Source organism: Sminthopsis crassicaudata, chromosome 2 (assembly GCF_048593235.1).
Source record: "Sminthopsis crassicaudata isolate SCR6 chromosome 2, ASM4859323v1, whole genome shotgun sequence".
Classification (NCBI taxonomy): domain Eukaryota; kingdom Metazoa; phylum Chordata; class Mammalia; order Dasyuromorphia; family Dasyuridae; genus Sminthopsis; species Sminthopsis crassicaudata.
Genome location: NC_133618.1, coordinates 433,718,290 through 433,739,316, shown reverse-complemented (window position 1 = coordinate 433,739,316; position 21,027 = coordinate 433,718,290). Strand labels below are relative to the sequence as shown.

At 38.8% G+C, this 21,027-nt stretch overlaps 1 protein-coding gene across 1 annotated transcript in view; it reads left to right on the top strand.

Annotated features, from left to right (window-relative positions):
* GPRIN1 (G protein regulated inducer of neurite outgrowth 1) overlaps positions 1-20,276 on the top strand; it is a 21,945-nt gene extending 1,669 nt beyond the window's left edge. The window contains exon 2 of the mRNA XM_074292195.1: positions 17,188-20,276. Within this exon, the coding sequence (XP_074148296.1) occupies positions 17,235-20,165 (2,931 nt within the window). The 5' untranslated portion in view covers positions 17,188-17,234 and the 3' untranslated portion in view covers positions 20,166-20,276. The remainder of the gene's footprint in view (positions 1-17,187) is intronic.
* Positions 20,277-21,027: the final 751 nt, after the last annotated feature.

Sequence of the window (21,027 nt, the reverse complement as noted above, 5' to 3'; positions counted from 1 at the left end):
ACCCTCATTTTGACACTCCTAGTTACACCATGGCACATACACACAGTCACACATGCTTCCATCCTTCATGCTGTCATACATTCTCCTACATTATTGTGCTTCCTCTCATTCTAGTTTTCATAGATGGCCACAGACACCCAGCATGTACTGGTTACATATACTCATCTACTCCCTCACAGATGGCTAAATTCAATTTCACATACACATTTTCCCCCTCACTGTAACCCATGCACACATACACAATTACCAGCTATCACATACATCTACATATACTTTCATAGTATATGAAAGCACACAGATGGGCGTGTTCTTCCACACATATTCATCCTTCTCATGATCATAGGTACAAAATTATACAAACCATAACATGTATATACACACACATTAAACCTCCTTCACCCATTTGTATAGTCATGAATTCTATCTTATGACTATAAGATACACTAATTGTTCCACAGTCCATACTAGAGTTTACACTCAGGAGGTCACCAGGTTTCCTAAAGAGATTTGAGGTCTTTGTTCTGAGTCTTCCCTGATAATTCCTAGGCCCCACCCCCCACCTACCACATACTGGGGAGTCAAGAAAAACTTGAAAGGGCCTTTGTTACCAAAGAGAGTCTGAGGTTCCTATGTCAACCTTATGCCTGGTGTGACTGGAAAGCCAGCTAGAACTTTCTCTTTAGAGAATGAGATAGAAAGGGGAAGGGGGAAGGATAGAATGTTAGAGGCAAAAAGTAATAGTAATAATAAGAGTTTGTATTTTTACAATACTTTTGAGATTTCCAGGGTGTTTCCTCTGTAGCACCTCAGGGAGGTCAGAAGTACCAGTATGAGCTAAATTTAATGAATGAGCTGAGGGTCCCTGAAGGTAGAATGATTAGTGAAGGGTCACCCAGCTGAGAAACAAAGGGATCACCAAGCTTTCAGCTAATAGGTCATCAAGTCTTTAAAGAAATGTATTCCAAAGGCTTCCCTTACAGTGTCTCCGTGTCTTGATGTCAAACACTTTGTTTTGACAGCACAACCTGTTGAACTCCTATGAATGGAAAAGTGGTAAAAGGGAGGAGAATAGTTGAATCATAGACTTACATGTTCTCAGAGCTGGAAGGGACTTCAAAGGACACATGTCTAACATGTACTTCTATAACACCTCTAACAAGTGATCATTCTGCCTCCCCTTTACAACGAGGCTCTCTACCTTAAGAGGAAAGCCTGTTCCTTTGGGAGAACTCTAATTGTTAAGAATTTTTCCTCATACCTAGTCAAACTTGGTCTCTCTCCATTATGCCTCAACTTCCCCTCTGGAGCTAAGTAGTATAAGTCTTATTCCCTTTTAGCCTTTCAGCCCTTCTGAGAGAAGGCTGCATAGTCCAGTGGAAAGAAGACTAAATTTATAGTCAGAAGACATGGTTGTGAATCTGATTACTACTATTTTGTGACCTTTGGAAAATCCTTTTCTTTCTCTGGATCTCATCCATCAAATGAGTGAGTTGGACTAGATGAGTTCTAAGGTTCATCCTACTCGAAATCTATCATTCTATAATTCTAAATCATGACTATGACTAAAATAAATTAGAAGTGATCCTTCTCTTCACCAGGCTAAACATTCTCATTTCCTTCAACCATTCTCTTGTATGACAAGTCTCATCACTGTGTAGTTATCTCTCCCCTTACTAGTTATCTTCCTCAGAATAAACTCCAGTTATTTGGGGATTATCATTGAGAGGAAGGTTGAAACTATACTGACAAAGGAAGAAAGAAAATAGTAGATATATGGAAGAGAATAATAGAATAAATCTGTGCTAATGCCAGGTGAAGTTATACCTGAACTCCAAATGTTGGGTTTTTTTTTTTTTTTTGTTTTATCTGTTCATATCATTTTGGTGTCTTCAGTTCAATGAACATTTAATAAATGCCAATGATGTATATATCCTTATGTCAGACCTTGGGGAAAACCTAAAGTTATTTAAGGCACAATTTCCTTCATGGGGGAGGGGGGACCAACCAGATCTCTAATGATGAGGAAGGAACCCTTCTATGGCAGCCCATTCCTCTTTTAGATAATTCAATGATATGTAAACATAATATTATGTAAAATTTAAATTTGTCTATCTACAACCTCCAGATGTTGCTCCTGGTTTTGTCCCTCGAACAAAGCAGAGAGTATCAAATTCTTATTTCCCATGGAGTTTTCAAATACTTGTAGAAAGCTATTCTCTTTAAAGTTTTCTTTTATCTAAGCTGAACATACCCAGTTCATTTACTTGATCTTCACAGGTATGGATTCACTATTCTGGCCACCCTTCTCTTGCCCTTAATAAAATGTGACATGATCTGAGTCAATGACAATAGGATTGTAATTTTCCTTGTTAATGTTAATGCAGTCTAAAAACATAGTCACTTTTTTGGACTACCATATTATCTATTGACTTACATTGAGTTTTCAATGCATTAATAACTCCCCCCCTAGATCTTTTACAGAACCAGCCTCCTATCATAGCCTACTCTGGTTCATTAGTATCTTTCAGTAAAAAAAACTCCATGCTTGAATAGCACGAGGCTTCAATCACTAATTGAAGCCCAACAATTGATCTTGTTGAATAGTACTAATAATAGCTGACATCTATATAGCACTTTGAAATTTATAATGCCCTTTGCATCCATTACCTCATTCAATCTCTATCTTTGCCTAATTTTGTAACCATAAGCAAGTCACTCTCTCTGAGCCTCAGCTTCTTCATCTTGTAAAATGAGAATATTTGCACTGCCTATTTCAAAGAGTTTTGTGAAGAAAATTCTTTGCTAACAAGAAAATGATATTCACACACATGTATTGTATCTAGGTTATATTGTAACACATGTAAAATGTATGGGATTGCCTGTCATCGGGGGGAGGGAATAGAGGGAGGGGGAGATAATTTGGAAAAATGAATACAAGGGATAATATTATAAATATATATATATAATTAAAAAAAAGAACAACTTTGAGCAAATATATTATTTTGACTATTATAAGTATCCAAAAAATTGACAAAGGATGTATGAAAAAAGACCCTATCTGCATCCAGAGAAAGAACTAATAGATATATAGAATTATATATATTTGTGTTTAATGGTAGCCATCATTAGGGTGGGATGTGGAAGGAAAGGGAAAAATATATAACTTTATTATATATTTAAGTATTATAATTAAATTAGTTAAGTGCTCAATTATAATTTAGTTTAATATTATGTATTTAAAAGGAATAGCAAGTTATACATAATAGATTTGTGGTTTCCTGTACAATCATCATTTTTAAATTATTCTGTTATGGAAATGCTTGTTTTAATCCCTAAATTAAAAGTTACATTAAAATTTTCAAAAAAAAAAAAAAAAAAGAAAATTCTTTGCTAGACTTAAATCACAATATAAATATCTGCTATCATTACTATACCATAGACTTGTGAGGAGTGCAAGGCAGAGATTATTGTTCCTATTTTATAGAGAGGAAACAATTGATTCAGAACATGAGGAGTTTTCTCAAGATTCACACAAGAAGTAAATAGGGTGATCAGGATTCAAACGCAGGTTCTCTAAGCATAAAAAGCTGATGTACTTTCTACTATTCCATACTTCCTTTATAACCAAACACTTCTTACTTCACCTCTACAAGTATCAATTTTTTCATCTGTAAAATGAAGGGGTTAAGTGAAGATTATCTCTGAGGGCCTTATTTAGTTCCAATTTTAAAAATTTTGCTGTATCCTTTCTTCCATAAGTCATCAAGCAAGAGGCTGCTGACCAGTGCTGAATTCAGATCAGAAGGAAGCAAATAGGCTGGAAAGATCTTTCCTGGACCTTCTAGTCTGGAGCTAGGATCAAGGAGGCCCAGGATGGTCTGGACATGTCTCAAATCTTCTTAGGTAGTTACCTAAGGTGAAATAGGAGAAGAGATTCACACAGAAGTTTCTAGAAGGTTAGAATGGAAGTGGGACATAGAGATTATATAGTCTGAGGGGCAGCTAGGTGGTGAAGTGGATAGAGCACCAGCCCTGAATTCAGGAGGACCCAAGTTCAAATCTGGTCTCAGGCACTTAACATTTCCTAGCTGTGTTACCCTGGGCAAGTCACTTAACCTCAGCAGGGGCGGGGGGGAGAGATTATATAGTTTGATCTCTTCATTTTACAAATGTGGAAAATATGTCGCTTTTAGGCTGGACTCCATCTTTTAAAATATTCTCCCTGGGATCTCAAGAATTCAAGAATTCAAGTGATCCTTTTGGGATCGAGAGGGAAGAGGGTATCAGACCCCTGGATCATCAGGAGTTTGGAACTTAGTTGATTGAATCACATAGATTAAATCACACATATTTGAACAATCTCTAGAAATCCAGCATAGCTAAACATAGAAAGAGATATTCTTAGAGTCAGGAAGACCAATATTCAAATTTTAACTCTGAAATATAGGGTGATCCAAAAGTCATAGTGCAATTTATAGCTGCTAAAACTTTAAACTGAATTAAGATTTTTGGGGACATCCTGTATCCTAGCTATATGACCCTGATCAAGTCATATAACATCTCCATGTCCCAGGCATTTCTATAGGGCACTAAGTTCTAAAGGAACAGTCAATATGCATTAGTAAAGGAAATTGGGTCACTGGAAGTTCCCTAAACCAATGAAATCACAGATCTAGCCTCAACTTCACCCTATCCCACCTCAAATTAGCAAAGCCATAATTCCAAGTCTTAGCATCATAGTCAAGTCTTAGGTTGGGAATTTACATGTGCTATGGTCATGTGGTTATCTCTGTTTATTTCTTGCCAAGTGACCTTAGAATAGTTCCTTCTCTCTCTCTCTGGACCCCAGTTCTTTCATCTGTGAAATGGGAGCAAGTGGGGAGGGGGGAGTGGACTACATAATCCCTAAAGTCTCTTCCAACTCTGATGTTTTAAGTATCTATATTATAATAGAAAGAAATAAGATCTTGACATAAAAGATTTAGGCCTCCAAACCTGTGTTTGGTGAATCCGGGTGAGTCATTGAATCTCTGAATCTTAGTTTCCTTTTCTGTAAAATGGTGATAATAATACTTATGTTCTACTTCATAGATTTGTTAGGAGGAAGGTGATTTCATAAGCTTCAAAGCAAAAATATGAACTATGATTATGTGTTTCTAATTAAGTCCTACTCCAATATCTCTTAGTGGTATACATGTAACCATAAATTCTTGAAGACTAAGCAAATGAAGCACATCTGACAGGTCTCACCAAGATGAAAAAATGTCAGATACGGATGGTATGTTTGTTGTCTAAAGATCGGCCAAGCTCTATTTGAGGTTGACCATCATTAAGTTGTCTGCATGTGGATTTTTTTCTGTTACAGCAACTTTCAAAGGCCATATAAATTGTGGAGAGGTCACAATCTATACTGCTAGAGTAAATACCCATGTTGGTGAAATCACAAGTCTTAAAGAGTTGACATTTAAATGTAAGAACATCTTGTGATGGCAGCTAGGTAGCTCAGTAGATAGAATCTTGGCCTGAAGTCAAGAAGACTCATTTTTCTTAGTTCAAATCTAGCTTCAGAAACATATCAGCTGAGTGACCCTGGATAAGTCATTTAACCCTGTTTGCCTCAACTTCCTTCCTCAACATATAAATGTTAAATGATGGAGGTGAGAAGGAAATGGCAAAACACTCAAGTATCTTTGCCAAGAAAACTCCAAAAGGGAAGACAGAGTCAAGATGGTGGAATAAAGGTAGGAACTCACCTGAGATTTCCCCAAAATCCCTTTAAATACTTTCAAATAATGACTCTAAACAAATTCTAGAGCAGTGGTCCTCAAACTTTTTAAATAGGGGGCCAGTTCACAGTCCTTCAGACTGTGGGAGGGCCAGACTATAGTAAAAACAAAAACTCTCACTCTGTCTCCACCTCTCAGCCCATTTGCCATAACCTGATGGCCGAATAAACGTTCTTAGAAGCTGCATCTGGCCCGCGGGCCGTAGTTTGAGAACCCCTGTTCTAGAGTGTCAGAACCCATAAAAAGATGGAGTGAAACAATTATCCAGCGTAAGACAACTTAGAAAGTCAGCAGAAAAGATCAGTTGCACCAGAGCAAGAGAACAGGGTAGTTCAGCACCTGGGCAACTCCATTGCAGATGGGGTCCCAGCAAATTAGGATCAGACTTCAGGATAATTGAATCAGTGCTCACCAGTGGTGAGCAGACCTCCCACTCACAGACAGTAAAGGGATTGGACATCGGGTCAGGAGATTTATAGGGGTCCCTTTGTTAGCACCAGGGAAGAATTCTATTGCATTGCCTATACTTAAATCTGCATCCCAGCAAGAATACCAAAACACATACTCAGATGAAAATAACAAAGTCAAAATCCCTGCATCCAAAGCCTTAAAGGAAAATAGAAATATATAAATTGGTCTCAGGCAAGGAAGAGCCCCAAAAGGATTTTGAAAACCAAGTAAGAGAGATAGAGGAAAAATTGGGAAGATAAATGAGAATGATGCAAGAAAATCATGAAAAAAAAAGTTAATAGTTTGATAAAGGAGGCACTAAAAAATACAAAAGAAAGTAACACCTTAAAAAAACAGAATAAACTAAATGGTAAAAGAGGCACAACAATCCAGTGAAAAGAAAAATGCTTTGGAAAGCAGAATTGGCCAAAAAGAAAAAGATATACAAAAATTTACTGAAGAGAACTTCTTAAAAAATAGAACTGTTCAAATGGAAAAGGAGGTACAGAAGCTCACTTAAGAAAATAATTCCTTAAAGGTTAGAATTGGGCAAGTGGAAGTTAATAAAACAATCAAAATAATAAAAAATCAAAAAAGTGAAAAAAAATAGAAGAAAATGTGAAATATCTAATTGGAAAAACAAGTGACTTGGAAAATAGATACAGGAGAGATAACTTAAGAATTACTGGGCTGCATAAAATCATCATTAAAAAAAGAGCCTAGATCTCATCTTTCAAGAAATTAACATAATATTCTAGAATCAGAGGGTGAAATAGAAATTCAAAGAATCTATTGATCGCTTCCTGAAAGAAATCTCCAAATGAAAAATCCCAAAAATATTGTGGACAAATTTCAGTCCTCCCAGGGCAAGGAAAAAATATTGCAAGCAGTCAAAAAGAAACAATTCAAATATCATAAAATCACAGTCAGGATAATACAAGATTTAGCAGTTTCTTCATTAAAGAATTCAAGGGCTTGAAATATAATGTTTTGGAGGGTAAAAGAGCTAGGATTATAACCAAGAATCATCTACTCAGTAAATGTAAAACTGTAGCAACCCTGTCAGGTTGGCTAATATGAAGATGACAGATGCTGGAAGGAGTGTGGAAAAATTAGAACATTAATGTACTATTGGTGAAATTGTATAATGATTCAGCCATTCTGGAGAACAATTTGGAGCTATGCCCAAAACATGCATACCCTTTGACCAAGAAATAATATTAGTAGGTCTGTATCTCAAAGAGATAAAAAGTAAAATGACCTATGTGTACAAAAAAATTTGTATCTGCTTTTTTTTTTTGTGGTGGCAAAAGACTCGGAAATCAAGGATATGTTCATCAAATGGGAAATGGCTGAATAAGTTATTGTATATGATTGTAATGGAACACTATTGTGCTTTATGAAATGAAGAGTAGGATAATCTCAGAAAAGCATGGAAAAGTTTATACAAACTGATGCAAAGTGAAATGAGCAGAACGAGTAGAACATTATACACAGAAATGGAAATATGGTATAATGATATATTCTGAATAATTTAACTATTCTCAGTAATACCATAATCCAAGACAATTCTTTAGAACTAATAGTGAAAGGTGTTGTCCATTTCCAGAAGAAAAAATCTGGTACAGCCTGAATGCAGATCAACTTTATTTTTCTTGCTTTTTAAAAATTTCGTTTCACAGAGTGATTTACTTGGCAATGTATTTTGCATGACTTATTTTGTATAATCTATTTCAAATTGCTTGCCTTCTCAATGTGGAGGGGAATGAGAAAGGAAGAGAATTTGGAATTCAAAATTTGAATAAAAGCATGCCAAAATTATTTTTACATGTAATTGGGAAAAATAAAATTATTCAATGATATTTTAAAAAAGAAAACCCTAAATGATGTCATAAAGTCAGATGTGAATGAAAATGACTGTATAACAACAAAACTATACAAATATATTATAAGCTATGATAATGTTCTGAAGTTCTTTATAGATTTGACATTTTATGTTCAAAATACTCTTTCAACTCTAACCTTCTATGTCTTTAAGTCCCATTCAGTTCAGTCATTCTATGTTCTGTTTTCTAAGATCTCTCTTACCTTTGATTCAATTCAGTTCAATATTATTAAGCACTATGTGAAGGCAATATGTTAGGCAAAAAACCAAAAAGGAAACAGCAAAACATTTTATGTCCTAGTTTTTAATATTCCTTCTGGCTCTGGCATTCTATAGTCTAAATTCTAAGATCCTACCCAATTGCAACATTCTGTATTTACAATCCAAGACTCCTTTCAGTCCCTTCTGCTCTGCCATCTCTGATATTCTGAGCCCTTGTGTGTCTTGGGAGGATAATAATTTATAGGTATGTTTTTTGAGAAGCGACCTGTTGGTTAGCTTTGCACCATCTTAGCTAATCATGGAGAGGCTCGTCCCCAGAAAGGAAACCACAGGCAATGAATTATTTTTGGCTACAGTAACTCATGCAAGCATCAGGCATGCAGAAATGTAATTTGTGTCAGTGAAGAGAATGGCCACATCAAAAACACTGTAGAATCTTGAAGTAATTCTTAGAGGAAGAAGGAGATGTTAACATCAGTGCTACAATCCTGTTTCTAATCATTATTAGCCATATGACCCCAGGCAAGTGTGGGAAAATTAGATACATGTATTATTGGTGAACTTGTACACTGATTCAGTGTACTTGACTATTGAGCCTCACTTTTTTCTTCTATAAAGTGGCTTTATAATATTTTTTCTCCTTGTTGTTGTTTGTCCTTCATTCTCAAAGAGTACCATGACATCAGGGAGGTTCATTCACCACTTGTGAGGAAGTGCTTTGCAAATTGTGAAGGGCTATAGACATTGGACTTATTATTCAAATCAAGTCAATCATCATTTGCAAGGTATCAGTTATGTACAAGAACAGCATACTTAGTACAAATTACTAGGTACTAGTAGAAGGCTTTAAGTACTAGAAACTGAAGCTATGAGAACAAAAGGGAACTTTATCTGTCCTCAAGAAACTTACATTCTACTGTGGAGGGGATGTAAAATGTGTGTTAGAAAACACAAAGTATATATACAGCAATGCAAAGTGAGGGGGCAGGGACACAGAAGGTGGCTGAGCTGGGTTTTGCAGAAAACTAGGGATTCGACCAGGCAGATATTTACAAATGTACAGAGGAGGAAGGTTGTATAGAAGGTTAGTTTGACTAGAATAGAAAGGGTGTAAAAGGGAGTAACATAAAATGAAATAGGACAGGTGGGTGAAAGTCACACTGGGGGACAAGGGACTATAAAATGCCAGGATTGACAGACACAATAGAAATTGTTGAAGATTTTTGAGGATGGTAATCTGTTTTAGAAATATCAGTTAGTAGTTGCCGAGGACCAGATTGAAGAAGGGAGAGTTTGGAGAAAGGGAGGCAAAATGTTACTAGGACAAGAATAAATTAGTAAATAAAATTAAAGAAACAAGACTTCTGTGATCTTATAGGGATCACAACAGTATTTTAACCTTTTTTGTTGTTGTTTGCCTATTTGTTTGTTTTTCCTTTCTCATTTTTTCCCTTTTGATCTGATTTTTCTTGTGCAGCATGATAAATGTAGAAATATGTTTAGAAGAACTGCACATTTTTTTTTCTTTTTTAAAATTTTTTCTCTTTTTTCTTTTTTTTATCTCTTTTTTATTAATTTTGTAATTATAAAATTTTGACAGTATATATGCATGAGTAATTTTTTATAACATTATCCCTTGTATTCATTTTTCAGATTTTTCCCTCCCTCCCTCTACTCCCTCCCCTAGATGACAGGCAATCCCATACAATTCACATGTGTTACAGTATAACCTAGATATAATATATGTGTGTAAATCCAATTTTCTTGTTGCATGTTAAGTATTGGATTCCAAAGGTGTAAGTAACCTGGGTAGATAGACAGTAGTGCTAATATTTTACATTCACTTCCCAGTGTTCCTTCTCTGGGTGTAGTTGTTTCTGTCCATCATTCATCAGCTGGAAGTGAGTTGGATCTTCTTTATGTTGAAGATATCCACTTCCATCAGAATATATCTTCATTCAGTATTGTTGTTGAAGTGTATAGTGATCTTCTGGTTCTGCTCATTTCACTCAGCATCAGTTCATGTAAGTTTCTCCAAGCCTTTCTGAATTCATCCTGCTGGTCATTTCTTTCTTTCTTTCTTTCTTTTTTTTTTTTTTTTTTTGAGAAAATTCTCTTTCTTTTTATTTATTTGAATTTTATATGCAGAGGAATATTAGAATTATACATCAAATCATAGTTTCTTTCCAGAGCTCCAATCTCATATATCCAATTATCCTTTTTTTAAAATTAATTTTATAATTATACTTTTTTTGACAGTATATATGCATGAGTAATTTTTTATAACATTATCCTTTGTATTCATTTTTCCAGATTTTCCCCTCCCTTCCTCTACTCCCTCCCCTAGATGATAGGCAAGATCATACATTTTCCATGTGTTACAGTATAACATAGATATAATATATGTGTGTAAATCCAATTTTCTTGTTGCACGTTAAGTATTGGATTCCGAAGATATAAGCAAACTGGGTAGATAGACAGTAGTGCTAATATTTTACATTCAATTCCCAGTGTTCCTTCTCTGGGTATAGTTATTTCTGTCCATCATTGATCAGCTGGAAGTGAGTTGGATCTTCTTTATGTTGAAGATATCCACTTCCATCAGAATACATCTTCGTACAGTATTGTTGTTGAAGTGTATAGTGAGCTTCTGGTCCTGCTCATTTCACTCAGCATCAGTTCATGCAAGTCTCTCCAAGCCTTTCTGAATTCATCCTGTTGGTAATTTCTTACAGAACAATAATATTCCATAGCCTTCATATACCATAATTTACCCAACCATTCTCCAATTGATGGACATCCATTCATCTTCCAGTTTCTAGCCACTACAAAAAGAGCTGCTACAAACATTTTGGCACACACAGGTCCCTTTCCCCTCTTTAGTATTTCTTTGGGATATAAGCCAATAGTAGCACTGCTGGATCAAAGGGTATGCACAATTTGATATTAGAACTGCACATGTTTAACTTGCAGTCATGAGTTACTTGCTGTCAAGGGAAAGAAGAAGGGAGGGAGAAAAATTTGGAACACAAGGGTTTTTTTAACGGTGAACATTGAAAACTATCTTTGCATGTATTTTGAAAAATAAAAAGCTATTATTATTTTTAAAAAAGAAAAGAAGGAGCAGCTAGGTGGTGCAATGGATAGAGCACCACCCCTGAAGTCAGGAGGGCCTGAGTTCAAATCTGATCTCAGACACTTAACACTTCCTAGCTGTGTGACCCTGGACAAGTCACTTAATCCCAGTTGCCTCAGTTTAAAAACAAAGAAAGAAATAAAGAAAAGAAAGTACTCTTGCAAGATCTTACTTTATAAATCCTTATTAATCAAAGCACCCTCTTCCTACCTTCCTCCTGCACCATGTGGTATAGATGATCCCCTAGTTCAGTAGAGACTTCAGTAGAGCCCTAATTCAGTCTCTTCCCCTCAAAATTCTCATTGCAAAATAGAAAATCATTGTTCTAGTACAACATTAGCTTCTCCCAACTTTTGGCTCCCTTTGCTTTGATCCATTGGTATATTTATAGAGATATAGTACACAGAAAATGCTACATAAATATTAGCTATTGTTTATTTAGGAAAAACTTCTTAACATTTGACCCAGAAGTTTGCTACCCTTGGACTTTAGTTATAGGTCTATATAGTCTCCCAGTGATTTCTACCTTAGTAATATGAAAGACCTGTTATTTCACCAATGTTGGTCCACCTCATCCAGAAGCAGATCTCAACACCTTCTTTTTTAGCAAACAATTCTGGGTGAGTCCCTGGAGCCAACCTTCTGGAGATGAGCCTTTCTGCACTTAGCTAAGCCTTAGAGACAGATACAGAGATCTTACCCCAGATATCTCCAGCAGAGTCTGCACTTTGCTATCAGAGCTTTTAAGATGGCAAGATGACTAGTCAATCATTTAATCAACTATCATTTACTAAGTGCTAACTCTGTGCCAGTCATTGTGTTAGGAACAGTCCTGCCCTCAAGGGCTTATACTTTATTTTAAAGGCAACATGTATATTAATAAGCATTCATGAAGAATAGAAGTTAAAAGGCAATAGCAGCAGTAGAAGAAACTTTATGTGAGGGTTGTGAGGAAGGACATAAGAGTTTTGAAGAAAATAAAGGATTCTAAGAGCTAAAGGTGACAGAGGGAAAGCACTTCTGTGGGAGGGGGCTTAGCTAGTATAAAGATAAAAGATGGACCATCATATTGGACAGACAAGAAGAGGGCCAGTTTATCTGGACTTTAGAATGTTGGAAGAGGAATAATGTTTAATAAAGGAGGGTTGATGACAAGTTGTAATGATTTTTAAAAACCACACAGAGTTTATGTTTGATCCTAGAAGCAACAGGGAGTCAGGGGAGTTTATTGAATAGAGAAGCAACATGATCAGACCTGCAGTGATAAAACACAACAGGTCTTTTAATAGTGGATGTGATCACTTACTGCTTCATTAGCTGCATCAGACCTCCCAGATTGGCTACAAAGATCAGACTCATTCCCTTGAAACTCACAGCAGTTTGACTCAAAATATCTGAGCAATGGAGAGTCATGCATAACTTCCGCTTGGGACATTTTATCCCATGAATTTTTACAACATCTCTTGTACTCTGATATTTCCTCTGTATATGTTGGCTTCGGTCTAGGATTATGGGATTTAGGAATGGACCTTTGGGATCATCTAATCCCAAAATGATAAGTATAACTTTGAGAAAAGGATTTATGCCAGGGAATCAAAATTTGGAATGCTGACAAGCCTTTCTTCAAAAGGGAGTTAAAAATACTAGTTAAGTGAGGAAGCTGACATGCTTGCTTTTCTAAACCTTCACTCCACATCCTTCTCTTGTCTTCTTCCCCCCAGCCATTGTCTGGTCTCAGCTGTCTATTTTCACTCCCATCTCCACAAGGCCTACTGTCTGGAAATATAAGGCCTCCATCCTCCCCTCCCCAAACCAGTTAATTTGTTTTAAAAGTTGATATATAGTACCATTCTCACTTCTGGTTGCCAAGGAACTAGGATTGCTTATTAGGTCTCCAGTTAGCCCAATCGGCTCATTTTACAGATGAGAAAACTGAGACCCAAAGGGATTAAGCAATTTACTTTACATATTACACAGTGACAGAGTTAAGATTGAAACCCAGATCCTCTAAAGCCAGTGCACATTCCATTATATCACACTTCCTCTTACATTGAATGAAATGGATTATTATAAATAAATATTTTAATAATAATAGCTAACATTTATATGTTTTAAGGTATATAAAGCACTTTATAAATATTATTTCATTTGGTCTTTACATAACCCTAAGAGGTAGGTGTTATTATTATCCTGATGTTACAAATGAGGAAATTGAGGCAGATAGAAGCTAAGTGACTTACCCAAGATTACACAGCTAGGAAGTATCTGGAGCTGAATTTGTATCAAGTATGTATCTGTATAGGAAACAAAGAGCTAGCCATATCATAAGTGGATATATTATATATATATATATATATATATATATATATATATATATATATATATATATATATATATATATATATATAATATGTGTATATATATTATGTGTGTGTGTATATATATATATATATATATACATATTACAACTTCATATAAAGAGACAGAGAGAGAGAGAGGAGAGAGAAAGGCAGAGAGATAAAGAGAAAGAGAGAAAGAGAGATAGAGAAGAAGGAGGGAGAGACAGAGACTGAGACAGAAACAGACAGAAAGAGAGAAAGAGAGCAAAGGAGAGAGAGAAAGAAAGAAAAAAAAGGTAAAGAACATTAAACTCAGAGTGATAAGACCTAGTTTACTCTCAATTGACCATCTGTGTGACTTTGAGCCTGGCCTTTTACCTCTCTCTGAACCTTATTTTCTGCTTTTGTTTATTGAGAAGATTGAACCAGGTCAGAGATTAATGTCTTTAAATATATACAATATGTAGAATTTCATGGAAAACCAATTACATGAAATATAGTTATCAAAATATTTATTTAAGTTCATGGACTTAAGGTTAAGAACCTCTGTACTACCTGATCTTGAAGATTCTTTTTAGGTCAAAATCCTATGATTCTATGATCTGAAGAATAGGAGCAATTATACTTTTATGCTATTTTCCTCACAAGATTAATCTGAATGTCCCACGAGATAATATCTGTAAAATACTATAGAAATGTGACCTTTTATTATAGGTAATATAGTTAGCCTAATTGAAGTCAGTAGTCAGCACCTACTTTATGTGTATGTGTGTGTGTATGTGTATATGTATGTATGTATGTATGTATGAATGACTGACCGACTGACTGTTAAGTGCTTTGCAAATGTTTGATCCTCACAACAACCCTGGGAAGTAGATACTGCCAATATAGCCATTTTATAGTTGAGGAAACTGAGAAAAACAGCTTGTTTACAAATTAGTTCCAAATATTTGTAAAGAAAAACAGCCTGTAAGAAATAGACTAGTTTATCAGTGGCAAAAGTTAGGTCCACAGGGCAAGATAGTGAATAAAAATAGCAATCTAGTGTTTGACAAACCCAAAGATCCCAAATTTTGGGATAAGAATTCATTATTTGACAAAAACTGCTGGGAAAACTGGAAATTAGTACGGCAGAAACTAGGCATGGACCCACACTTAACACCACATACTAAGATAAGATCAAAATGGGTCCAAGATTTAGGCATAAAGAATGAAATCATAAATAAATTAGAGGAACATAGGATAGTTTACCCCTCAGACTTGTGGAGGAGGAAGGAGTTTGTGTCCAAGGGAGAACTAGAGACCATTATTGATCACAAAATAGAAAATTTTGATTACACCAAATTAAAAAATTTCTGCACAAACAAAACTAATGCAAACAAGATTAAAAGGGAAGTAACAAATTGGGAAAACATTTTTACAGTTAAAAGTTCTGATAAAGGCCTCATCTCCAAAATATACAGAGAATTGACTTTAATTTATAAGAAATCAGGCCATTCTCCAATTGATAAATAGTCAAAGGATATGAATAGACAATTTTCAGATAATGAAATTAAAACTATTTCCACTTATATGAAAGAGTGTTCTAAATCACTATTGATCAGAGAAATGCAAATTTAAACAACTCTGAGATATCATTATACATCTGTCAGGTTGGCTAAGATGACAGGAACAAATAACAATGAATGTTGGAGGGGCTGTGGGAAAACTGGGACACTGATGCATTGTTAGTGGAGTTGTGAAAGAATCCAAACATTCTGGAGAGCAATCTGGAATTATGCCCACAAAGTTATCAAAATGTGCATACCCTTTGACCCAGCAGTGCTACTACTGGGCTTATATCCCAAGGAAATACTAAAGTAGGGAAAGGGACCTGTATGTGCCAAAATGTTTGTGGCAGCCCTTTTTGTAGTGGCTAGAAACTGGAAACTGGAAACTGGAAAATGAATGGATGTCCATCAATTGGAGAATGGTTGGGTAAATTATGGTATATGAATGTTATGGAATATTATTGTTCTGTAACTGGAGGAATACAGAAAAGCTTGGAGAGACTTACATCAACTGATGCTGAGTGAAATGATCAGAACTAGGAGATCATTATACACTTCAAAAATGATACTGTATGAGGATGTATTCTGATGGAAGTGGATATCTTCAACATAGAGAAGAGCTAATCCAATTCCAATTGATCAATGATGGACAGAATCAGCTACATCCAGAAAAGGAACACTGGGAAATGAGTATAAACTGTGAGCATTGTTTTTTTTTTTTGTTTTTGTTTTGTTTTGTTTTGTTTTGTTTCTCTTCCCAGATTATTTTTACCTTGTGAATACAATCCTTCCTTTGCAACAGCAACAACAACAAAATTCGGTTCTGCACATATATATTGTACCTAGGATATACTATAAGATAGTTAATATGTATGGGAATGCCTGCCATCTAGGGGAGGGGGTGGAGGGAAGGAAGGGAAAAACTCGGAACAGAAGGGAGTACAAGGGATAACGTTGTAAAAAAAATTTACCTATGCATATGTACTGTCAAAGAAAATGTTATAATTATAAAAATTAATAAAAAACAAAATAAAAATAAAAAAATAAATAAAAAATAAACTATCTAAAAAAAAACCAAAAAAAACAGCCTGAAGTCAGGAGGACCTGAGTTCAAACTCAGCCTCAGACACTTAATACTTTCTAGCTGTGTGATCCTGGGGAAGTCATTTAACCCAAATTGCCTCAGCAAAAATAAATGGATGAAATGAATGAATACATAAATAAAAGAAAATTAGGAATTAAGTGACTTGCCCAATGTCACACAGCTAGTAAATGTCTGAGGACAAATTTGAACTCAGGTCTTCCTGACTCCAGATCCAGTACTTTGCCCATTGCTCCACTTAGTTGCCTTTATTTTATTTGTGGTTCAGTCATGGCTGATGTCTGGCTCTCTGTGGATTTGCCTTAAACTTCATTTGGGTTTTCTTGGCAAAGATACTGAAGTGGCTTTTCATTTCCTTCTCCAGTTCATTTTATAGAAGAGGAAACTGAGGCAAACAGGATTAAGTGACTTGCCCAGGCTCACACAGCTTGCAACTCTCTGAGGCCAGATTTGAACCCAGGAAGAGGAATCTTGTAAGCCTGGTTCTCTATTCAATATGCCACCTAGTTGCCCTGCCATTACTTTATAGTCAAAGGACAAATTAAGTAGTGTGGGATTGAACAAAGTGAGAGGTCAGGAAAGGAATAGATCTGTGTGGGCCTGGGATGGGAAGGCTTCAAGGAGGAGATGGGTCTTGAAGGAGAAAGTAAGATTTGGATAATTCTTTTACTCCTTAGAGTTCTAAGTCTGAATAGCCTCCTCTGCCCTCTATTTCAGAACCATTGGAAACGTCCGATAGACTATGGCCCAGGGCTTATGGGAACATGGGCAGCACTAAAGAGACAGCCAGCCTGCAGTTGTTGCCTCAAGAACCTGGGCCCCACCTGCCACAGGTAGCTCAGTCTGCCTCTCTCTGTGATCATGTTAGGAGCTGCCAAACTATGGATCTGGCCATGAGGAATTGCTGTGTGAGTGAGCTGAGCCTCCCTAGTGAAGCAGGCAGCTCTGAGCCTCAAGGTCAGCCCAAGAAAGAAGCCTCTGAGGTGAGTCTGGGACCTGGTCACCCCTCTGAGCCGGCAGAATTGGTATCTGGATCAGAGAAACATTTACCACTGAGTTCAAAAGGACTGGATCCTAGCGGAAGCTCCCTGATTTGTTCCTCTGATTCCAAGTGCCCCAGCCCCTCTCCCACTTGGACCACCAGCGGAAAGGAAGAGTCAGGAAAAGAGGCCAGTTTGGTGCCCCCAGAAGAGCCCCCCAAAAAAGAGACAGTAATAGAACCTTCAGGTCCACTGCCAGCTTCAGCTTCAGGGAAGCCAGATCCTGTGTCCTATGAGAAAAAGGATCCTACATCCTCGGGGAAAATAAGTTCTGTGATTTTGGAGAACATGGATCGTATGTCCTCAGAAAAAAATGATCCTGCCTCTGTGCAGATGAAGGATTCCTTGTCCTCAGGAACATCAGACCCTGTGTTACTAAGGAAGGATAGTCCTATGTCACTGGAGAAAGGAGATCCAGTAGGTTCAGGGAAAACGAATCTCTTGACCCAGGAGAAAGAATACTCGATGTCCATGGGAAAGAAGGACCCTATTTCTTTAGAAAAAGCAGATCCTTCACCCTCAGAGAAGGCAAACTCGATACCTTCTGGGAAGACAGACCCCATGGTAATAGGGAAAATGGATTCTCTGCCCTTGGGGAAGGAGGTTGCCATTGTCTCAGAAATGGCAGATGCTGTGTCTGAAGGGAAAGTACGGCCAGGATCATTAGGGAAGGAAGATTCCACTTCCCGAGGGAATGTTGATCCTGTGCCTATGAGCAAAGCAGATCCTGTGTCTGCAGGGACAGTAGATTCTGTGGCCTCAGGGAAAGCAAATTCCACATCCCTTGAGAAAGTGGACCCCAAGCCCTTGCGGAAGGAGGATGCCATTGTCTCAGGAAAGGCAGCTTCAGTGTCTGCAGGGAAAGTACATCCTGGGTCCTCAGGGAAGCAAGATTCCCCAGGACAAATAGATTCTATGCCTCTGGGAAAGGCAAATCCCACATCCTCTGGGGAGAAGAGTCTGTTGTCCTTAGGAAAAGTCGATCTAGTGTCCTTGGGAGGGGCAGATTCCATTTCTCCGGAGAAGGTGGATTCTGTATCCATGAGAAATGTAGATCCCATCTCCTTAGGAAAAGCAGATTCCTTTTCCTCAGAGAAAGCAAAACTTATTCCCTCAGGAAAGATGGAGCCTGTGCTCTCAGGAAAAACAGATCCCATCCCTTTGGGGAAGACAGACCCCTTTTCCTTGAAGAAGGAAGATCCCATTTCTGTACCCTTGGGGAAGCTGGATCATGTTTCCTCGGACAAGGGAGAACCCATGTCCTTGGAGAAGACAGATTCTGTCTCCTTAAAGAAAGTGGATCCTATTTCCTCAGACAAAGTAGATCCCATGTCCTTAGAGAAGATCAATCCAGCATCCTCAGGAAAAACAGATCCCAGACCCTTGGAAAATGTTGATCCTGTACCCTTGCAGAAGACAGAACTCACATCCCCAAGAAAAGAAGACCCTATGTCTTCAGAGAAGTTGAACTTCCTGCCCTTAAAAGTGGATCCCAAGTCTTTGGGGAAGGCAAATCCCACATCTATGAAAGAATTGGATGCTGCATCTTTTGGGAAAGCAGACCTTGTGTCCTCTAAGAAGTCTCCAGCTTCAAAAGAACTTTCTCCAGAAAACTCAAGTCAGAACTTAGCCTCCCCCAAACCAGAGACAATGCCTCCTTCCTCTGACTCCCAGAAATGGAACAAAGAAATGGCTATTTGTGGAACCCCCCAGGACACCCATGCAGATTTCAGCCATAAGGCAGCCACAGCACTCCTTGCCACTGGACATGAGACCCCCTCAGTGCAGATCCCTGGGACCCAAGTAACCATAAAGGAATCTCAAAAAACTGTGTCTGTACCCCCAAGCCAAGGATGGTCATTGGGGTACTCCCCACAATCAGACTTGCAGAAGATGAACCCAGGTGGCCCTGCTGGGTCTGGAGCAGAGGGAATCCCACTGAGCCCAGAGGGGATCCAAGAGCTTCCTGGAGCCCCACAAAAAGCAGTGGGCCCAACTCCAGTCAGGGAAGTCAGGACTAGGGATAATTTCACCAAAGTACCGTCCTGGGATGTGAGCACTCCCCAGCAGGATGCTGGCACCCAGGCAGACACACGAGCTGCCTGTGTGTCTGTGGCGGTGAGCCCCATGACTCCCCAGGATGGCTCAGGCCCCACGACCTTCAGCTTCCAGCCCACTGCTCAGAACGTTCCAGCCTCTCACAGCCCTGGCCTCCTGCTATCCAAGAAGGATGTGGAAATGCAGGTATCCATGGGTGTGGAGACCCGGTCAGTAGCCACTGGCCCCATGACCCCAGTGACCACATCTCCCCAGGCCTCATATCCAGAAGTACAGGTGCGAGCATCTGAGGAAGCCCCTGAGCCTGTTCGGGAGGTCAGCTGGGATGAGAAGGGCATGACATGGGAGGTGTATGGGGCCTCCATGGAGGTAGAGGTGCTGGGAATGGCCATCCAGAAGCACCTGGAAAAGCAGATCGAGGAGCATGGGAGGCAAGGGGGACCCTCTGGGCCACAGCTACCCAGCACTCGGGCTGGCTCTCTCAGAGGTGGCCCCCGGCCCGGGGAAGCTAAACGCCCCCCCAGCTTGTTCAGGTCCCTATTGCAGAGCATGCGGAGGCCTCGGTGCTGCTCCCGGGCCGGCCCCACAGCCGAGTGAGCCACCCTTCACCCTACCCTGGCCCTGGGTCCTCCCTGCTCCTTTTTATAACTCTACACCAGTGTCTTGTGGTTTCTCAGGCAACACCTCACCTCCCACACCCTTCCCCCACTCTCTCACCTCCTGCTGCAGCCTCTGAAGAGTGAATCACTCATTTTCACAGAACCACACTGGAGGTCAGAGGAAGACTGATCCCAAAGCACCAGGACAGGTCCTCTGGCCAGCCCGTAGTCATCCCTACCCCTATGCCTGGGCTCTTTCTTTTGCCTCCCTCAGTCCCAGAGGAATGGGTTCACCAAGGAACTAAACATAGCCAGGGGCCATTAGGAACCTTCTCAAGCCCACCCCTCCAGCCTGGGCCCCAGGCATCCTCCCTCCTATCCTGGCACAAGCCTCTGCACCTGCATCTGGTGTCTCTGATCCCAAATAGCCCTTCAGGTTCTCTTCTTGCCCCATTTCACCCCAGCCCCAGGCTTGGAAGTGACCTTGGATCCAGCCACTCCTCTGGATTTCTGGGTTCCCCCTCCCCAAACCTTCTTGACTGAGCCCCTGAGGCAGGGAGGGGAAAAGAAGCTGTGGTCCCTACCCTGGGATCACAACATCCTGATAATAGTCGACATTCTTAGTCGTGTGCTCTAAAGCTGGCAAAGTATGTTACATCTGTCATCTCCCTTGGTCCTTATAGTGGCCCCATGAGACAGGAGGGACGGGACCATAGGTACTATTGTCTTCATTTTACAAGTAAGGAAACGAGCTAAATAACTTGCCCTGAGTCTCCCAGCTGGGAGGTGTCAGAAGCAGGATTTGAATTCAGGTTTCTCAACTCTAAATCCAGTATCACACTGCCTCTCACAAAGGGCCT